We start from the raw sequence: 17,873 nt of genomic DNA, 5'->3' as shown, positions 1-17,873 counted from the left end.
TACCACCCGCAAATGCACTGGCAGAGAAAACTGACTGACTCAAGGTATTTAAGCACAATCACTGTCCAGTCATTTGCTGACCCCTAAACTAAACAAAGGAGTGAGCCCTTTGAAGCCAGGCTAAAAATAAAAACAAGAATTTGAAAAAAAAAAAAAAAAGCAGAACTTCAGTGGTCGCACACAAGCATGTAAGTCTGTGGCCTTGGCAGGCTGAAAGAATAACTGAGTCGGAGAAAATTAACTGAGGCCCTGTTGAGACTGCTTGTCTTTCTCCTGTTCTTTCTCCCTCAATAAGAAATAAACTTAAAAATAGTACAAGAAGAGGGGTCGGAAGGTGGTAGTTAAGGCTTTGGACTCCCACATGGCAGACCACGGTTTGAGTCCTGGACCTGGAGACTTGTTTTTTTCACTTTCCCTCTCTCTCTCCCTGGTCAAATTAAAAAATAATAATTATAAATAAAATTAAAGAAAATAATTCCTTAAAAAATAATAATACAGAAAGCAAAAGTTGACAATTGAAAGGACAAATACACAACAATAATTGTTGGAGATTTAAATACCTTCCTTTCTGGACTAGCAGATGGTGTAATGGTTACATTGCTGGACACCCACATGGCCAACCATGTGCGTCCTGGACCCAGCAGCTGGAAATTCAGGCCCGGTGTGTGTGCACGCATGTCAAAAATCCTAAGAGGAAGGTGGAGGAGAAGGGATTGCGGCATGGCCATCACCCCCGGAGGGGATGATTTCTCACTTTCTGTCTCTCCAGTGAGGCGCACATCCCCTATAGCAAAAATCTCTTTTAAAAAAGCAACAACAAAAAACACTTCATTCTCAATAACTCAATAACTGTTCTCTGTTACAACTAAAAAGAAAATCGGCAAGGATATAGACTAACACTGTCAACCAAATCTATCTAATGGACCTCTATGAGACATTCTACCCAATGACTGCAGAATACACCTTCTTTACAAGAGCACATGGAACATTTTCCAGGACAGTGTATTCTCCAATCATAATGAAATTAAATTAGTTAAAACCTTTAGAAAGAAATCTGGGAATTCCTAAGTATTTGAAACTAAAACAATATTATTTATAAACAACCCATAGGTCAAAGAAGACATCATAAGGGAAATTGTAAAATATTTTCAATTAAAATAAAATGAAGGCAAAATATATCAAAATGTAGGGGACTGTAGCTTAAACAGTGCTTAAAAAGGAAATTTAGAGAAAAAAGAATCAAAATAAAAATCTAAGCTTTCATCTTAAGAAACAGAAAAAGAAGAAAATAAACCAAAAGCATGCAGAAAGAAGAAAATGATAAGTACTGGGAAAGAAATCAATGAGAAAAAAATAGAAAAAAAATTATAAAAGAAACAAAACCAAAAATTAGTTTTTGAAAAGATCAACAAAATTGAGAAAACTTTATCTAGACTAAGAAATAAAGAGAGAGCACACAAATTATTAAAATCAGGTATGAAAGAGTGGACATCACTGACCATACAGAAATGAAAAGGATCATAAAGAAATATTATAAACAACTTTGTGCCAAAATATCAGACATATTCCTGGAAAGACACAAGTGAGCAAAACTGACTCAAGGAGAAATAAAATAATGCAATAATCCTATAATAAGAATTCAATTAATAATTAAAAATCCTGCCCCTCCAGAAAAAGAAGACTCAGATGGTTTCATATATAAATTCTATCAAATATTAAAAAAAGAAATGTCAATCCTTTATAAAATCTTTCAGAAAATAGAGGAGGGAAAACTTTTAAATTCATTCTATGAGGAAAGTTCTAACTTGATACCAGATAAAGACATCGCAAGAAAACTACTGACCACTATTTCCTCATTAATGTAGACATAAAAATTTTTCACAATACCCAAGAGGTCTGTCCCAAGTTCCTAGAAAATGAATACATGAGTCAAGTACCCCTACAGACCTGGCCATTGCTCAGAATTTAACAAGTACTTCTCTGGAAGACAAAAAAAAAAGATTAAAAGCAAAGGCCTTTGGCCAGCCAATGGTGTGGTGGTTAAGGCAGGTGGATCCCTCATAGCCAACTCTCAATATGTGGTTCAAGTCCCAGACCTGATGGCTTGAAAAACACGCTGGGCACTTGTGCATGTATGCCCAAAATCCTGACAGGAGGCAGGTGAAGAAGGGATTGTGGCATGGCCATTTGCCTTGGGAAGTGAGTTCTCTCTATCTCTCTCTCTCTCATCTCTTTCTCTCTGGCAAGTGCATGCACCCTCTGACAAATTACAAAAAAAAAAAAAGTACAGGAGCCAGCAGGTGGCATGGTAGTTAACTGCTGGACTCCTACATGGCCCACTGCAGTTCAAGTCCTGAACCTGGCAGTTTGAAATTCACACCAGGTGTGTGTGCCTGCATGCTCAAAATCCCAGGAGGAGAATAGAGGAGAAGGGTTTTTGGTGTGGTCATCCTCTGAAGGGGGTGATTTCTCATTTTCCCTCTCACTGTCTCTGTCTCTCTTTGGTGAGCACATACGTCCAAAAACCTGGAAAAAAAAGTACAAAAGTCAAGGCCTCCTGGTGGCCTGATGAGATTTGTACACAGGAAGGAGGGAGCAGTGTGGAATGTTGGGGAGAGCGCTAGGGTGGGAAACAGAATGGGTAGGATGACATACGGCCTGTATCATGACTCAGGGTCTAAACAGCTCTGAGGATTTGCTCTTTTGGATTTGCTCTTTTTCACTTTTCCTCTCTGGGTCTTGACATTTTACTTAAAAATTGATGATGCTGGGCTAGATCTCGGAGGCACTCAAGAAAGCGTTGGGAAAGCATTTACCACATGCTGGACACTGGGCCAGGCATAGGAGAAGAGTACCCAGCACAACCCAGGGTGGTCCCTGTTCCTGGGAAGCCTACACTCTACTGTAGAGACAGTCTAACAGAGACACCACCAAGGACGCAAGCAGGTGCTGTGAGATATACCAGCAGACTTCTGAAAGGAGGAGACCTACTTAGAACAGTGTATAGAGAAGGCTTCCTGCTTAAGGGTCATTTTAAGTGTTCTTTATTTTTTTATTGCCAGAGAATACATGCACTTGCCAAAGACAGACAGAGGCAGAGAGAGAGGGCAAAAGCACCCTCCGTGGAGGGTGGTCATGCCACAGTCCTTTCTCCTCTACTTCTCTGTCCTGCTAGGATTCAGGTCACATACACACACATGCCTGGCATTTTTTTATTTATATATTTTTATTATTATTTATACATTAAATCACTATACATCATTTAGATTATGAAGAGATTTTACCCAGCATGATATACACCTCAGTCCAGCCCAGTTGAGGCCACCACACACATCCTCGTCAACAGATAATAGACCTTACCTGTGTCCCACAAGTGTCTCACCTCTCCATTTCCCCCCAAATTTCCTATGGTCTTCCCCTCTCACACACTCTATTCACTTTGTCTCTAGTGTCCATTACAATTTTTAATGATGAAGATTTAAAAAAAATAATAATGGTAAGTGCTGGAGGGGATGTGGTGAAAGGGGAACACTCCTACACTGTTGGTGGGAATATAAATTGGTCCAGCCACTGTGGAAAATGATATGGAGGTTCCTCAAAGACCTTAAAATAGAACTACCATATGATCCAGCAATTCCAGTCCTGGGTATCTACCCAAAGGACAGGAGAGCACTCAGTCAAAAAAAGCACTGGCATGTTTTTCATGCCACCAAAGCCAGTACTTGAACTACGTGATCAGCCATGTGAGATCCAGCTCTCTAAATTGCTGGGCAACAGGGACAGCCTGAAAGTGTTAACTTAGAGACCAAAGGATGGCTTCAGGGCTCTAAGAATCTCTTGAAATTGACTTCAAAACTTCACGCACATACGCTTTTTCTGCTGTGAATCCTCACGGCTTTCAGAGAGGCACAGAGGCTCTGTGGAAAATCCATCTTGGCTGCATTTCAGTTGGGGAAAAGGACCAAGAATCAGGAGTAATTCCAACCTCGTGTTCGCCTAGAACAAATCTGGAGTTTACACAGACTTGACTGGGGCAGCTGGCCAGAAAGTCTGGCCCAGGAGCTCCTCCTGGATGATAAAGTGGGTTGCATTGAGTTAAAGGCACTGAGCTGGACACACGTCCCAGAGGGACCACCTAGCAGCTGTAGCACCATTCCCATCTGGTCATGAGCAAAGAGGACTGTGAAAAGTACTCCCAGCATCTGAGAAACACTTCCATCACAAATGTCCAGGAATTTTTTTCAATTGCCAGAGGGCACATGTACTTGCCAGAAAGGAACAGAGAGAGAGAGAGAGAGAGAGAGAGAGAGAGAGGTCAACCAGTCGATCCTCCCCAATGGGGTGTGGCCTATATCACAATCTCTTCCCCTCCATCTCCATCCTATAGGGATTTGGGGCATGAATGTGCATGCCCCCAGCATATTTCTCAAATTGACAGGGCCAGGATTATAAATGTGCACTCAACCACATGGGATCCATCTCTCTTAGCCCCCAGGCCCAGGGCTAGCCCCTAGAAATGGTATTTTAAAGGGATCCAGAAGCTGCCTTGCTGAAAGTCCTAAAGTAGATAAGAAGACAGAGTTGCCTCCCAAAGGAAGCTCCAAAGACAGCAGCCTGGAGCTGGGTGGTGGAGATCACCCTTAACTGTGGGTCCCCATCCAAAGCCAAGGTCGTTCCTGGGGACAGGAGTGTGCCACTCTTTAGCCAATGTGCTACCCACACAGAGAAAAGCTGGTGTGTCTCTGGGGGTGTGCCAACAGAGCCCAGCGCCCAGTTCTGTACCAACATAAAGAAGAGAAAGAAAAAAGGGAGGAAAGGAAATAAGGGCAAGAAAAAGGAAGGAGAAGATGGGATGGAAGAACAGAAAGAGGGAAATGAGCAGAGGAGACAGACAGAGATGGATGAACCTGTGTAACCACTGAGCACACAGAATCCCTTTGCCTGAAATGGACAGTTACCACCTCACAAATGCAGACAAGACCCCAATAATACAGAACTGATATTTACCTTCTGAATCTTTGTTGTAGAAAACCCCATGTGGGTGCAAAGAGTAAGGTCGGGAAGCAAAGTTCTTTAAATGAATGACGATCACATCACCCACTTCAGCCCTCAAGATGGGGCCCAGGAAACCAAGCCAGGGGGGCTTGGAGATCTCCGTGGAGTAGGTCTCATCTGTGTAGTGTCTGTAAATGGCCTTTAGGTAAGTACTGCCTATCCTGTTGGGCCCTCTTTCGAGAAATAAAGTTGCAAGTCTGAAATTAAGAAAGAAAATATTTTATAATTGAAATGGAAGAGAAACCCTAAGGGCTTACCTTGAGGAGTCCATAAAACATTGGTACATGTGATTTCTCATTTGGTGTTCACCACACCTGTCACCTCTGTGGGGCTGGTACAATCATCCTCAATTTATCGGTGTGGACAGCAGGCTCATTGGGGTAAGTGATGAGTCAAATGCACAAACACTATTCACAACCAAATGAAAACAAAACCAGAGATCTCTAAAGTCATGTGACCCATTCACTTTTTCTTTTTTTAATAATCTTTTATTTTATTTAAAGAATTATTTTATTTATTATTATTTTCTAAATTTGATGAGAGAGAGAGAGAAAGTGAGAAAGCAAGCTACAAGGTCTGGGACTTGAACTGCAGTCAACTATGTGGGAGTCCAGCACCCCAACCACTTTACCACCTGCCTGTCCCCATATACCCCCTTTTCATTCAACAAGCTCCCCTTCACTTTTTCACTGAACAAACCCTTCAGGTGCACTTCCTGTGTTCCCAGCACTCCGCTAAGTGCTGTGTGGGTTCCACGTGGGTTTGCAGTCTGATCACGGGAAAGTGCGTGTCTGAACAGAGCAGGGCATGGCTGTGTCAGCTGAGCGGTGGATACAGATATGTGCTGTTCGGAACTCGAAGACCAGTTCACAGAAGGAAAACAGAGCTATGAGGAGGTCAGAAAACACCTCGTGACAAACACAGGAATAAGTGAGACTGGATAACAGGAATGAAGGGAGGACACCGGGCAGGGACACGGCAGGGGCCACGAGGAGGAGGACGTGCACGTGCTGTTGGAGAGCGGGGTAGAGGCCGAGGGCCGGTGTGAGAAGGTGAAGAGTGAGAAATACGGACACATGTGCATTCCGGGGGTCAATTGATAATGAACTTTAACTCTGGGTTGAAGAATTGAGGCTGTATCTTAGAAGCACTGAGGCCTCACTGAGAGATTTTTATGAGGAGGGTAACTGGACTCGTGTCTCGGCCTCGGCAGCTTGAAAGACACAGCAGGCAGGCTTAGGTGCCACTCTGAATGGGAACCACAGGCACAGCCTCCCTGCCCTTGTCACGCAGCACGTGAGCACTCTCCCAGTGGCTCCCACGCATCTCCTCTGTCTCAGTCCCGGCATGAGCTTGGGCAACCAGTTTGCTGACTTCCAACAGTACAGATGGAAGACCTGCTGCATGCAAAGTGCTGGGCTAGATGTTTTTTGGATGCAGAAATAAACAAAATACAGTCCCTGAGTGAGTATCTTTATGATCAAGAGGAACAGACAAAGACATTGGTATCTGCATGGAAGAGATGGCCAGGAACTCTGAGAACAAAGTGCTCTGAGAATTTAGAAGAGGGAGGGGCGATGGGCAAAGTGGAAGGAACAGCTTGATCAAGGCGTCAGTGTGAACGAATTAGAAGTCATTTCAGGAAATCACGAGCAGCTTTATATGGCCAGAAAAGTTGATGGGGGTGAAAACGTGGGGAAGTTTGAGTGCTGAAGTAAAGCAATAGATGTGTCTGCAATTAAGCCACTGAAGACTCTGGAGCAGGGAAATTTCCTCTCTCTGATGTCTCTTCATTGTACCTGCCACATGGTTTCTCCCATCTGCACCTGCTCACTGGATTAAGCCCCTTCCTGACCTTTAAATATTAAACCCATACATCAGTATAGCTGACCAAAGCTCTGTTTAGTTCCATGCCTTATTAGAGGATTTATTCCTTAGTATCCAATTTAGCTGAGCCTCCCACTCCCAGTGGTCCAGATGTGGCATCTGCTTGTGTGGTCTGGTCTGGGACTTGCTTTGGCCAACTTAGGAAGTCTCCCTATCTATCTCTCCTTAGTTTATCATCTTCTCCCAACTCCTCTCCCTTCTTGGTCCTATCCAAGCTCCTCTGGGTACAATTGGCAAAAACCCTTTTTGCCCTTTGCTCTTCTCTATATTAATGCCTAAAATGAAGATATGATGACTGGCGCTCCGGCAGCCATCCCGAGATAATGAGGAAGAGGGTCACATCCCCACAGATGGCCCACCCTAGCAGAAAGCCAAAAGCAACCGTGATCCTGATGATTGCCAACTTCTAAATATCCTTTAAGAAAAAATAAGATAAACTAAACCTCCACTATATTTGTCAACTAGCAACTGAACACAATTCCTGATTGAACATGCTGTTCAGGAGGAGGAGGAGGAGGTGTGGAAGAAGAACTGAGTCATCCCCAAGCTGGCTAATTAGCCCAGGAGCAGGCAGAGGTGCCAGAGTTGCTTTGTAACTGTCACTGAGTCACCCAGTAAGGCAATGGCACAGCAAGGATTAGACTCAGAATCCCTGGTGTCCTCTCTGGGCTCAGCCTGATGGCTCAAAGCTACAAGCAGTAATTCATAAGGCCCCAGCATTCCAATGGGCTCTGCAGAGAAGGTGAGCATTGACTCCTCCACTCCTCTACCACAGTCTCCCGTCAGACACACACAAGCATACACACATGCAAACACATGCTGAACACACATGCTCACACAATCACGTATACCCCGCTGCTTTTAGGTCCTGACCTCACCTCTTCCCAAAACCTTTCTCCAACCATACCTCAATCTCATGCCCTCCATTTCTCTTTCCTTTCAGGATTCTGGGCACACATGCACACACACATCCACTGTAACTCTTTAGCCACTAGATCTGAAGCTCAAACCCACACAGTTGGTCATGGGGGATCCAGCTGCCTTAACCACCATGCCATGGGCTGGCCTTCATATGATGCCTTTGTAATATTACAGAAACTCCTGCTCCTATGAGTCCTAAAAGATGTAAATCAGGCCTGAGAAATAAGCAACAGAACCATCCACAGGAATCTGCCTCAGTGTAGACAGAGTGTAGGCATTGGTGAGCTGCCTCTTATTGATGGTGTAGCCACAGGATGGCCCATTTGGGAGAAATTGAGCAAGCACCAGTCCTGGAACCTCTCCAACTGAGAGTCTAACACTGACTCAAGCTGGGGAGGTGTCATTTCCTGCTGTGAAGGAATCCAGTGGGGCTGAGGAGTTTCACGTTGGCAACTGGCACAAGAGGAGGGTTTAGAATATCACATTACCTGGGGCAACACCGTGCAGGGGGCTGCCATCCAAAGGCACGGGAGACTGACCACTGTCAGAACAAGCTCAACCTGGGAGAGCCCTGGAGCAGTGCAAAGGTGGGCTTCTAGCTCAGTCTATGGACTTTGTAGCTCACAAAGGGTGCACACGTCCCACATCACTGGTGTTTTTAGTGGGATCCCTCTCCCCTCACTTTGCCATGGAGCAATTGTTTGAGCATTTACTACGTATAGAGTATTAAACTAACAGCTGAGGCCAAGATGTACTTAGCTCAGTCCATGCACTCAAGAGATTTATCATTCAACTGGGAAAGTGCAATGCATTGGAGGACAAATAGCAACACGTCATTTTATATTAGGTCCATCAGAAAAGTCATGATGCATTTTTGCATAGAAAACTGAAAAAATACATGACAACTTTTCCAACAACCCAATATATGACATGCCCAGTGCACTACATAGAGCCTGAATGTCGGGAAAGACAAGGTAATCCAAGATGAAGATAATATGCAGAGAATCGCCCTCAAAGGGTGTGGCCAGAGCAAACGTGTGAGATCATTCTAGTCGCATTAAGGACAAGCAACGTTGTCTGAGCTTGAGAAGGAACGTGTTCACTGAGGAGAAAACGGGACATATCCAGGGTGAGCAAAAAGAAGGACTGAGAAGATCACACAAGATAACCGGGCGCAGCCATGCCCTCCCTCATTAGAGTAATGGTTTTCAGAGCCATCCCAGTATGCACGCCAAGGCACGTTCTTTTGTCCTGGTTCCCTGGCACCACCTAAGTCTTCCTTCCCTTTCCACTTCATTTCCACAGTCTTCTGGCTTCCCAAACCAGGGGAGATTGCTGCTGTTTTATTTTTCTTTAAGAATTATTTAATTTGGGACCAGCAGTTGGCGTAATGGCTATGTCACTGGACTCCCATGTAGTTGACCGTGGTTCGAGTCCTGGACCTGGTGGCTTAAACTCACACCAGGTGCATGTGCATGCATGCCCAAGATCCAGAGAGGAGAATGTAGGAGAAGGGATTGCAGTGTGGCCATCCCTCTTTGGGGGTGATTTCTAGTTTTCTGTCTTTCTGGCGAGCACACATGCCCTATAGCAAAAACTTCTAAAAACAAAAAAGAAAAGAAAAGAAAAAAGTACTATTTAATTTGATTTGTTATGATTAATTTTTAAATTTGACCAGTGAGAAAAAAGGAAAGAAAGCAAGCTGCCAGGTTCAGGACTTGAATCTCTGTTGGCCATGTAGGAATCCAGTGCCTTAATCACCATGCCACCTGCTGGCCCCGATTGCTGTTGTTTTAAACCACCTAGTTTGGGGTGGTTTATTATAGCAGCTATACGAAACTAATATACTCCCAAAGCAAATGCTTTTATAATCCCCATTTTACTGATAAGAAAACTGAGGCAAAGAGTAATTCAATTACTTACCAAGTGGGTGGAGCAGGAATTCTAAATCTTTCAGTTGATGCCAGAGTCCAACACTTCACCAGCAGAGTGGGCTGCCTGGGCATCTCTGTTACACCACTGCTGGGCTACCTTCCCTGTGCCTCCTGGGCCCCCTGACCACGGACAGAAGATTGCCTCCCATCACCCGCCCCCACACATGGCATATAAGGCTTGTAGAACAATGTCTGGAGCATAGTAGGAACTATATGACACTTAGCAATTACAATACCTGTGAGTTCTCTCCAATCCCACTAATGAGGCCTTGGGGCCTTACTATACGGAGGTGAGAAAAGAAAGGAGGGACCCAGAGGACACTCATCAGTGAAGGGAAATGGGAGAATGGAGGGAGGGAGCATGGCAGGGACTTCAGATGTCTTGTGATGTTCTGCCCTCCTTCTTTCTCAGTTACAGCATTGAATCCCTGCCACAGAGCCTTCCAGGGCTGGCCCACTCTGCTGCTTCTTTCCTTGCAGCAAAAGAGGAATGCAAAGACCCAGCACCAAGAGGTGGAACCACGAGGTTCTGGCAAATGGGCCATGCGTGGATATGACATGTGTCACTTTTGGGCCAGGACATCTAATTGTCACTGTAAGATATCTCATCCTCTGCTTCAGGGGAAACCTCCTGTTAAGGAAGCCTCAGGATCAGGGCAGCCAGGACCACTGGGTGCCCAGGGCAGATAGTTACCCTGAAATCCCATGGCCCTCTTTTATCTCAAGTAGGTGAGAAATAAGCCTGTTCAAGAAGGATTCAGGAAAGGGGCACAGCTCTCAAGCAGAAAGCACAGAGCTAGAAGACTATCTTTCGAGCCCCATTTGCATCAGTGAGATGGGAGAAGAACAGGTTGGGTAGGGTTTCCAGGAGAGCCCTTGAAAGGCCCAACGCCTGGGCCAGCAGGTGGCACGGAAGTTAAGGCACTAGATTCCCACATGGCCAACCATGGTTGAGTCCAGCTTAAAAATCACGCCAAGCATGTGTGTGTGCTTGCCCAAAATCTGGAGATGAGAATGGAGAAGGGATTGCAGCATGGCCATCTTCCCTCAGGGATAATTTCTCACTCTCCGTCCCCTCTGGTGAGCATACATGCCCTATGGCAAAACTTTAAAAAAAAAAATGGACGCAGCAAAATTTGTGCTTATCTCTTCCCTTCCCTTCCTTCCTAGAACATAGACATAATGGCTAGAATTCCAGCAGCCATTTTGTGACTATGGGCATTCTTCAGGAAGGAAACTACTTGCTAAGGATGATGGGCTAGAAACATAAAAAGCTCCTAAGACCCTATCTGCCCCATTAGTTTGTTCTGCCCACCTCTGGATTCTTTTACAAGTGAAGATAAAATCCTGATTTAAGTCACTACAGTCTAGTCTCTCTGGACAGCTACAAGGAATCACTTACTGATATGAGAAATAACAGCGACTCTAAGAGACTGACGTGGCATCAGGTCAACACGTGATTTTTTGGTGCTGATAAGACAGAAGTTGGGATTGGTCATCCTCTTCTAGGGTGAAGCACTAATGAGACAATATTCTTTTCTTTATTTCAAAGCTTACAAAAGTCCCTCTCCTCCCACCTGCTTCCCCTCAATTGGCCCTTCTTTCAGATAGACATGTGGGCCTCTCTCTCCCACTCACCCTGAGCCTTGCTCTAGGGAGTATTCAAAAGCTCTGCCATCAGAGGGCTTGATGTGGTGATATGGTAAGCTCCCTCCAGGAGGCCCTGCCAACATGAGGGTGAGCAGCGACCGGCCTCACTCACATCAGAGGGCAGTTTCACCCATGAAAACGCAGGGTGAGGGTTTCACTGGGAAGGAAAAGTCAGCAGGTACGTTGGTTGCCTAATGAGGTCGATGGAGAAAACTGTGGCTTTAAATAAAATGACCCCACTCTGGTTCCATTAAAGACCAGCCTTTACCACTGAAGCAGTCACACCTTAATTAAGCATTTTATGAGCTCGAATAGGAACGGGCTTGAATGGATCAAAATGCTGACACCAACCCCAGGCAAATCAAAGGAGCCCAGTGTCCCCATTAAGTTCAGTGAGAAGGAGGAAGAATACATTTACCAGGAGAAAATATTTCCAAATAGAATATAACTCCTAAATTCTATGCTTCACAGTAACCATTTGGAATTATCATCTTGATTATATTTTGAACTTTATAATCGAGCCAAAGCACCAAGTTGGAAAGTTAAGCCATACCCCTCGACTGCCCGGGAGTCTAGATGAAAGGATTCCAGCCTACAATATTTCCTGTCTCATCCCGGGCATATGGGTTTATTAGGCTCCTGGCTCTGCCTAATTTTGATTTCCAAACATTTTTACATCAGGAGAATTTTGGCACCTACATCTTGTCCTAATTTTTTCCCAGTCCTCTTATTCAAAGAAAAAGCAACCAGAACAACTAAATTGATCTTGTTTTTTTTTCCCTAATTGTTTTCTATCTCATCTTTATTTACTTATTTTTAGGTGGTTTTTTTTTTTTTGCTTTTGTTTTTGTTTTGTTCCCCCCCCCCCCCATAGAGTGCCTTGGACTCACTGGAGAGAGATAGAGAGAGACAGTGAGAAATCACTGCCCCAGGGAGGATGGCCATGCTGCCACCCTCCTCCTCCATTCTCTTCCTGAGATTCTGGGCATGTATGCACATGCCCGCCGTGACCCTCAAGCTTTCAGGTCCAGCACTTGAACTGTGTTTGGCCATGTAGGAGTCCAGAACCTCAACCAGCATGTCAACTGCTGGCCCCAATTTTTTTTTTTTTTTTGATTTGCTATAGGATGTGCATACTCACCAGACAGAAAGTGAGAAAGCACCCCCCTCATGTGAGATGGCCATTCCACAACCCCCTCTCCATTCTCTTCTCAGGATGTGGGCACACATACATATGTACCTGGCATTTTCTTTTAATTAATTTATTTACTTTTTAGAGAGATTTCTGCTTTAGGGTGTGTGTGCTTGCCACAGAGACAGAGAGACAGAAAGTGAGAAATCATCCCTAAGAGGGACGGCCACATTGCAATCCCTTCTCCTCCATTCTCCTCTCGGGATTTTAGACGTGTATACACATGCATCCAGCATAAGTGGTAAGCTGCTGAGTCTGGGACTTGAACGTGGTCAACTACATGGGAGTCCAGTGACGTAACCATTACACTATCTGCTGGTGCCCCTGGTATGTTTCAAGCCACCCGGTCTGGGACTCAAACTGTGTAGTCGGGTATGTGAGATCCAGCCACCTTAACCACCTTGCCATCAGATGGCCTAAAGTGATTAGTTTTTACCGTAATAATTCTAAACACCCGGTTTGGTTTTGTTTTTAATATTTATAAGGCACATGCGCTCTCTGGATGAAGAGCTAGAGACAGAAAGAGGAAAAGTGAGAAATCACCCCCCTGCAAGGGGATGGCCATGATGCAATCCCTTCTCCTTCAGTCCCCTGCTGAGATCTTGGGCACATAAGCACAAGTGCCCAGCATGAGTTTCAAGCCACTGGGGTCTGGGACTCAAACCACGTTGGCCATGTGGGAGTCCAGTGATATAACCACTATGTCACCTGCTGGCCCCATCACCTGCCTGGTTTCATGCTCAACAGGCTATGAGATACTGTCACTCACAAGACTGGGTAGGGAAGGGGGTTAATGTGTATCAATATATGGACTTTCTTCTCTCTCTTGGCATAGTGCTTTTACTTCAGCTGAGAAGGTGACCAATGTATCAGTTAGAGAACAATGAGAAAAGAAGGAAGTGCTCCTCCAAGGCCTGATAAAGTCCCCAAGGGCCATAAGAACTTAGGAAGGAAACATATCAGAATAAGCCAAGATTACTTCACACCCAAGTGAAGAAATAAAGATAGTTCTTAAAGGTCAGGAAAAAAAAAATGGGCATTGAAAGAAAAAAATACAGAACACTTCCAAAATTGTCACATATTCCCATTATCGGTCCTAGGCCTTCTCCGGCACTGATTACTAGGACCCAACATTGGCGCATCCTCTCTCTCTTTCATTCACCATTGCAAAAATCTTTCTAGAACTGGCAAGTCAGGTGAGATGCTTCCCATCGGTCTCAAAAGTTATTTCTAATGCTTTGGAATTACACCTCTCCAGTGACTTTAGGGATTGTATTTTAACCCCCTTGTTACAGAAATTAAGAAAAGTGATATTCAGAGAGATTACTACGCATGCTCAAGATCACACAGCAGGTTGAGGCAGAACAAGAATGAGGAGTCAGGGCTAAATTCCTTTTGCACGCTCTTCTGGTCATTGCAGAATACTGGGCACCGGCTCTGTTGGTCCTTAAATTTCAGGTATTTGTCTAAGTCTGAATATCCAGATAGCAGCCTGCCCTCGGAAAGCATTACATCATCTAAGATGGCTCTGTCCTGCTCCTGGGGAAATGGCACATCCCCGGGTACACACGCTAAACTCCACATATGTACCACAACTGGCATCTTCACATGCAACTGGGACAGGTATTCTGTGGCTACAAGCTGAGTCAGCAGCCTTCTTCGGTACTTCCTTGTACCTTCGTAGGGACTTCAGCTGAGCCACTTGCCAACAACCACAAGATCTCTCCTGATCCCGCCTAATGTGATTGCTGATTAAACCCAGTATGCTAGGACCAGGAGGTGGTGTGGTGGTTAAGACACTAGACTCCCACATGGCTGACCATGGTTCAAGCCCTGAAGCTCACACAGGGCGCATGTGCGTGTATGGTCAAGATCCCAAGAGGAAAATGGAAGAGAAGGGATTGTGGTGTGGCCATCCCCCCAGGAGGTGATTTTTCACTTTCTCTCCATCTCTTTCTGTTTCTCTAGCAAGCACACACCCCCTATAGCAAAAAAAAATTTTTTTCTAAAAAAAAAAAAAAAACAAAAAACAAAAAAAAAAAAGTCAGTATGCTTTGCATACTCACCGGGGCTCCCCTTTCAAGAGTGAGAAGTCAGCCTGACAATAAATGCTGCCCCTTTGTGTACCAGAAAGAGACCTTGGAGGACCGAGCCATCTGAGGCATGATGGCACGTCAGCTCCTTCTAAGGGCAGGAGTCATTTTTTTTTTTTTTTTTGAGAGGTTTTTTCGCTATAGGGCGCGTGCGCTCGCCAGACAGACAGAGAGAGACATAGAGACAGAAAGCGAGAAATCACCCCCCAGGGGGGATGGTCACGCCGCAATCCCTTCTCCTCCATTCTCCTCTCGGGATCTTGGGCACGTACGCACACGTGCCCGGCGTGAGTTTTAAGCCACTGGGTCCGGGACGTGAACCGCGGTCGACTACGTGGGAGTCCAGCGACATAGCCATTACGCTAACTGCTGGTTCCCAGGGCAGGAGTCATTTTATATAGCATTTGTGAAACTACTCATTCTAATCTGATGCCAGTTTCCATCATACCTATCTTTTTTTTAAATCGTAACAATCTTCATACATTCTCCTGTACTTCCTTCAAGGAACAATCACTTGGCTTGAAATAATCAACAGAGAGCCCCAACTCCTTCCTGTACCTGGCCTTGTGAAAATGGCATTTTAGCACTTTGAGTTTTTCAGGTCCTTTGGGGTTTTGAATGAACCCAGGTAACTGATTTGATCACAGACCACCAATGACCGCCTTCCAAATCTTTCTCAGAAGAGTGATAAGTCAGGCTACATATGCCTTTGATAAGAACTGTGGGACTTTCTAGGAGGTTACATTTGCTGGGATCTCTGGTTTCCCTCAAAGCCAGATTTGATTTCATGGAAAAGGATCACCTTTGCCAAGAAACAGGTTGCATAGCAAAAACAGTGTGGGCCCTGGATCCAGAGCAATGTGGGTCTGCTGCTGTCACCTGTTGGGTAAACCCCGGCAGGTATTTGGTCTCGGAGTCTCTGTTCCTGGTTTGTGATATGAGAATAATAGCATCCGCAAGCAGTAAGGGACTCAAAGTCCCAAGGGAGTTCACGGGTAAGGTTAAATGCCCACAAACAGCATAGACATGGGCATTCTAGGAGAGAGATGGAACCCCTGTGTTTTTCACTCGATGGCGTGGAGAGGCGGTACGACAGCACACAGCGTAAGCCTGCGTTCACTGCACTCGGTGTACACACTGGGCACATTCTTGCTCCCAGAACTGCTCCCCGTGGCTATGTTCTACTAAGCCTCTGTGGGGACAGCAGAGCTCTCAATTTAGAGAAAGCTTCTGGCATTTTGTATGTCCTTCCTGTCCCATGTGCATTTGTCACAGAAAAGGAAGACTATCATCACCAATGGTCGGCAGAAGTGGTTCTCAGGACTGGAGAGTTTTCACTGCAAATAGCCCTGCAGACATTAAATTTCCTGGTATGGGACTTAAGAGAAAAGTTCTTCTTCGTAGCCTGGCTGGCACAAGGATCATCCTTTTTCAGTAAATAAACCACAACTAACTATGTCACCTTTGGACTGTTAGGAAACCTGGAAGTGGGGTGTCCAAGACAACTGAGTCTTTGGTTTTTCTTCCAGGGCAGTGAGGCTGGCTCCTAAGGACTTGTTGGCAGATTTCATGCCATTCTGGAATTTTAGCAACTAACCTCATCCTTAGGAAATGGAGTGTGGATGGTGAATGCAATTGGCTCAGCCTATCAGAAAAGAAAAGAAGCAAGCATTCAAATACCCAATGGTGGTTGCCAGATCCTCTCAGATGTTCTAAGAACCACAGAACTGAAAATATACACATATTCTAAAGCTGGGAGACCCATGGAACAAGAAAGATATTTAAGACACAGGACCCTGGAGAGGAAGAGGTGAGCAAGAGTTATTTTCAGCAGAAATTAACATCTGGGACATAAGATACTCCAGGATCATCTCGCCCAGCTATGCCGTGGGCTCTGGGACAGGATATTTCCCCTAGAATGAATGAATTGAGGCTGGAACTAACCTCTTACCAGAAAAGGAGCCATTTCTAAGGAAACTCTTAAAATCCCAGTTAAATCTATTATAACTACTTCATCTTTCAACATTGCAAAACCAAACCAAAACGTAACTATCTTCAGCATACTTAGCTCCAATTATGTTTTACTCCTCCCACAAATGAAAACTAAGAAACACTGTATTTCAACAGTGAAGAATTCTTTAAAATTCTCAAGTTTTTCACCTTAAGTGTTGCCATTTTTAAAAAATAAACTAAGTCCAGAACCCATTAGCAGTTGCTAGTGATATCTAGTGAGAACTGTTCATTTATAAGGTAAGTCATTATTTAAAATGCCTGATTCTATATCTTTTTCTGTACAAATAAGGCTGTGAGTAGCTGGTTCAACGAATAAAGGGAGCTGAGAATGCTTCTTTGAAATTACAGACCCACCCATGCTAGGGCTCTTCTAGCCAAAATGAAATCCATCCTGTTGGTCTAGTTAACTGTCCTTATTAGAACCACCCAAGGAATACAACTCCCCATGCAGAGTTAAGAAAAAGCCAAACTTGGGAGTCTGTGAGGATCCCAAGTTCACTCACTTGTCTTCTGTGAAACTTTTCCCAGTAATAACGTCCTTCCCTTGAGGTACATAGTTCCAGTGTTCTTCCACAATCCCAATGTAGTATGTTCTGGTAACGGCGCCAACCAGCCCACACAGACCCAGGAAGGTGAGGAGAAAGGTGCAGCTACCCTGCTGCTTCCGAGGCATTTGTGGATATAACTCGGGCAAGCAGTCTGTCCAGGAGACAATCCTGCTGGTCCCTCCCCTTCACTCAGGGGAATGGACCAGGCCCGGCTCCTCCTCCTTAGGTAGCTCAGGGCTGGGACAGAGGCTGACAACTTGTGTAAGCAGGGTTGGGGGGGGGGGAGTTGCTATGACAACAAAACTTTTGCCATCCATCCAAGAAATGTGGAACTGGCTTATTTATTTGCTGCCCAAGCCCAGCAGACCTGTTGCTCTAAGTTTTGGTACTACGCTCTGACACCACTCATTCATCTTTGCCAGGAAGGGTATTGAAAAAACACATGGCCTGATGGGTTTCCCCCACGCCCTCTTCTTCTCTCCACACCTATTACAGGAACATATTAAAATCTGAAAAGAGGGCTGGCCTGAGTGGAGCATCAGGAAATAGTCTACGTACTGAAGGAGGCCTCGTCTCTGCT

General features: G+C 44.9%; 1 protein-coding gene across 1 annotated transcript in view; it reads right to left on the bottom strand.

The window, feature by feature from the left end:
- HEPHL1 (hephaestin like 1) overlaps positions 1-17,418 on the bottom strand; it is an 81,646-nt gene extending 64,228 nt beyond the window's left edge. The window contains exons 1-2 of the mRNA XM_006162566.3: positions 17,249-17,418; positions 5,008-5,252 (exon numbers count right to left, since the gene is read on the bottom strand). Coding sequence (XP_006162628.1) covers positions 5,008-5,252; positions 17,249-17,418 — 415 coding nt within the window. The remainder of the gene's footprint in view (positions 1-5,007; positions 5,253-17,248) is intronic.
- Positions 17,419-17,873: the final 455 nt, after the last annotated feature.

The sequence above is a fragment of the Tupaia chinensis genome, unplaced genomic scaffold (genome assembly GCF_000334495.1).
Source record: "Tupaia chinensis unplaced genomic scaffold, TupChi_1.0 Scaffold140218_1, whole genome shotgun sequence".
NCBI classification, from domain to species: domain Eukaryota; kingdom Metazoa; phylum Chordata; class Mammalia; order Scandentia; family Tupaiidae; genus Tupaia; species Tupaia belangeri.
Note: the sequence above shows the minus strand (reverse complement) of the source record. Positions and strands in the feature narration are given on the sequence as shown.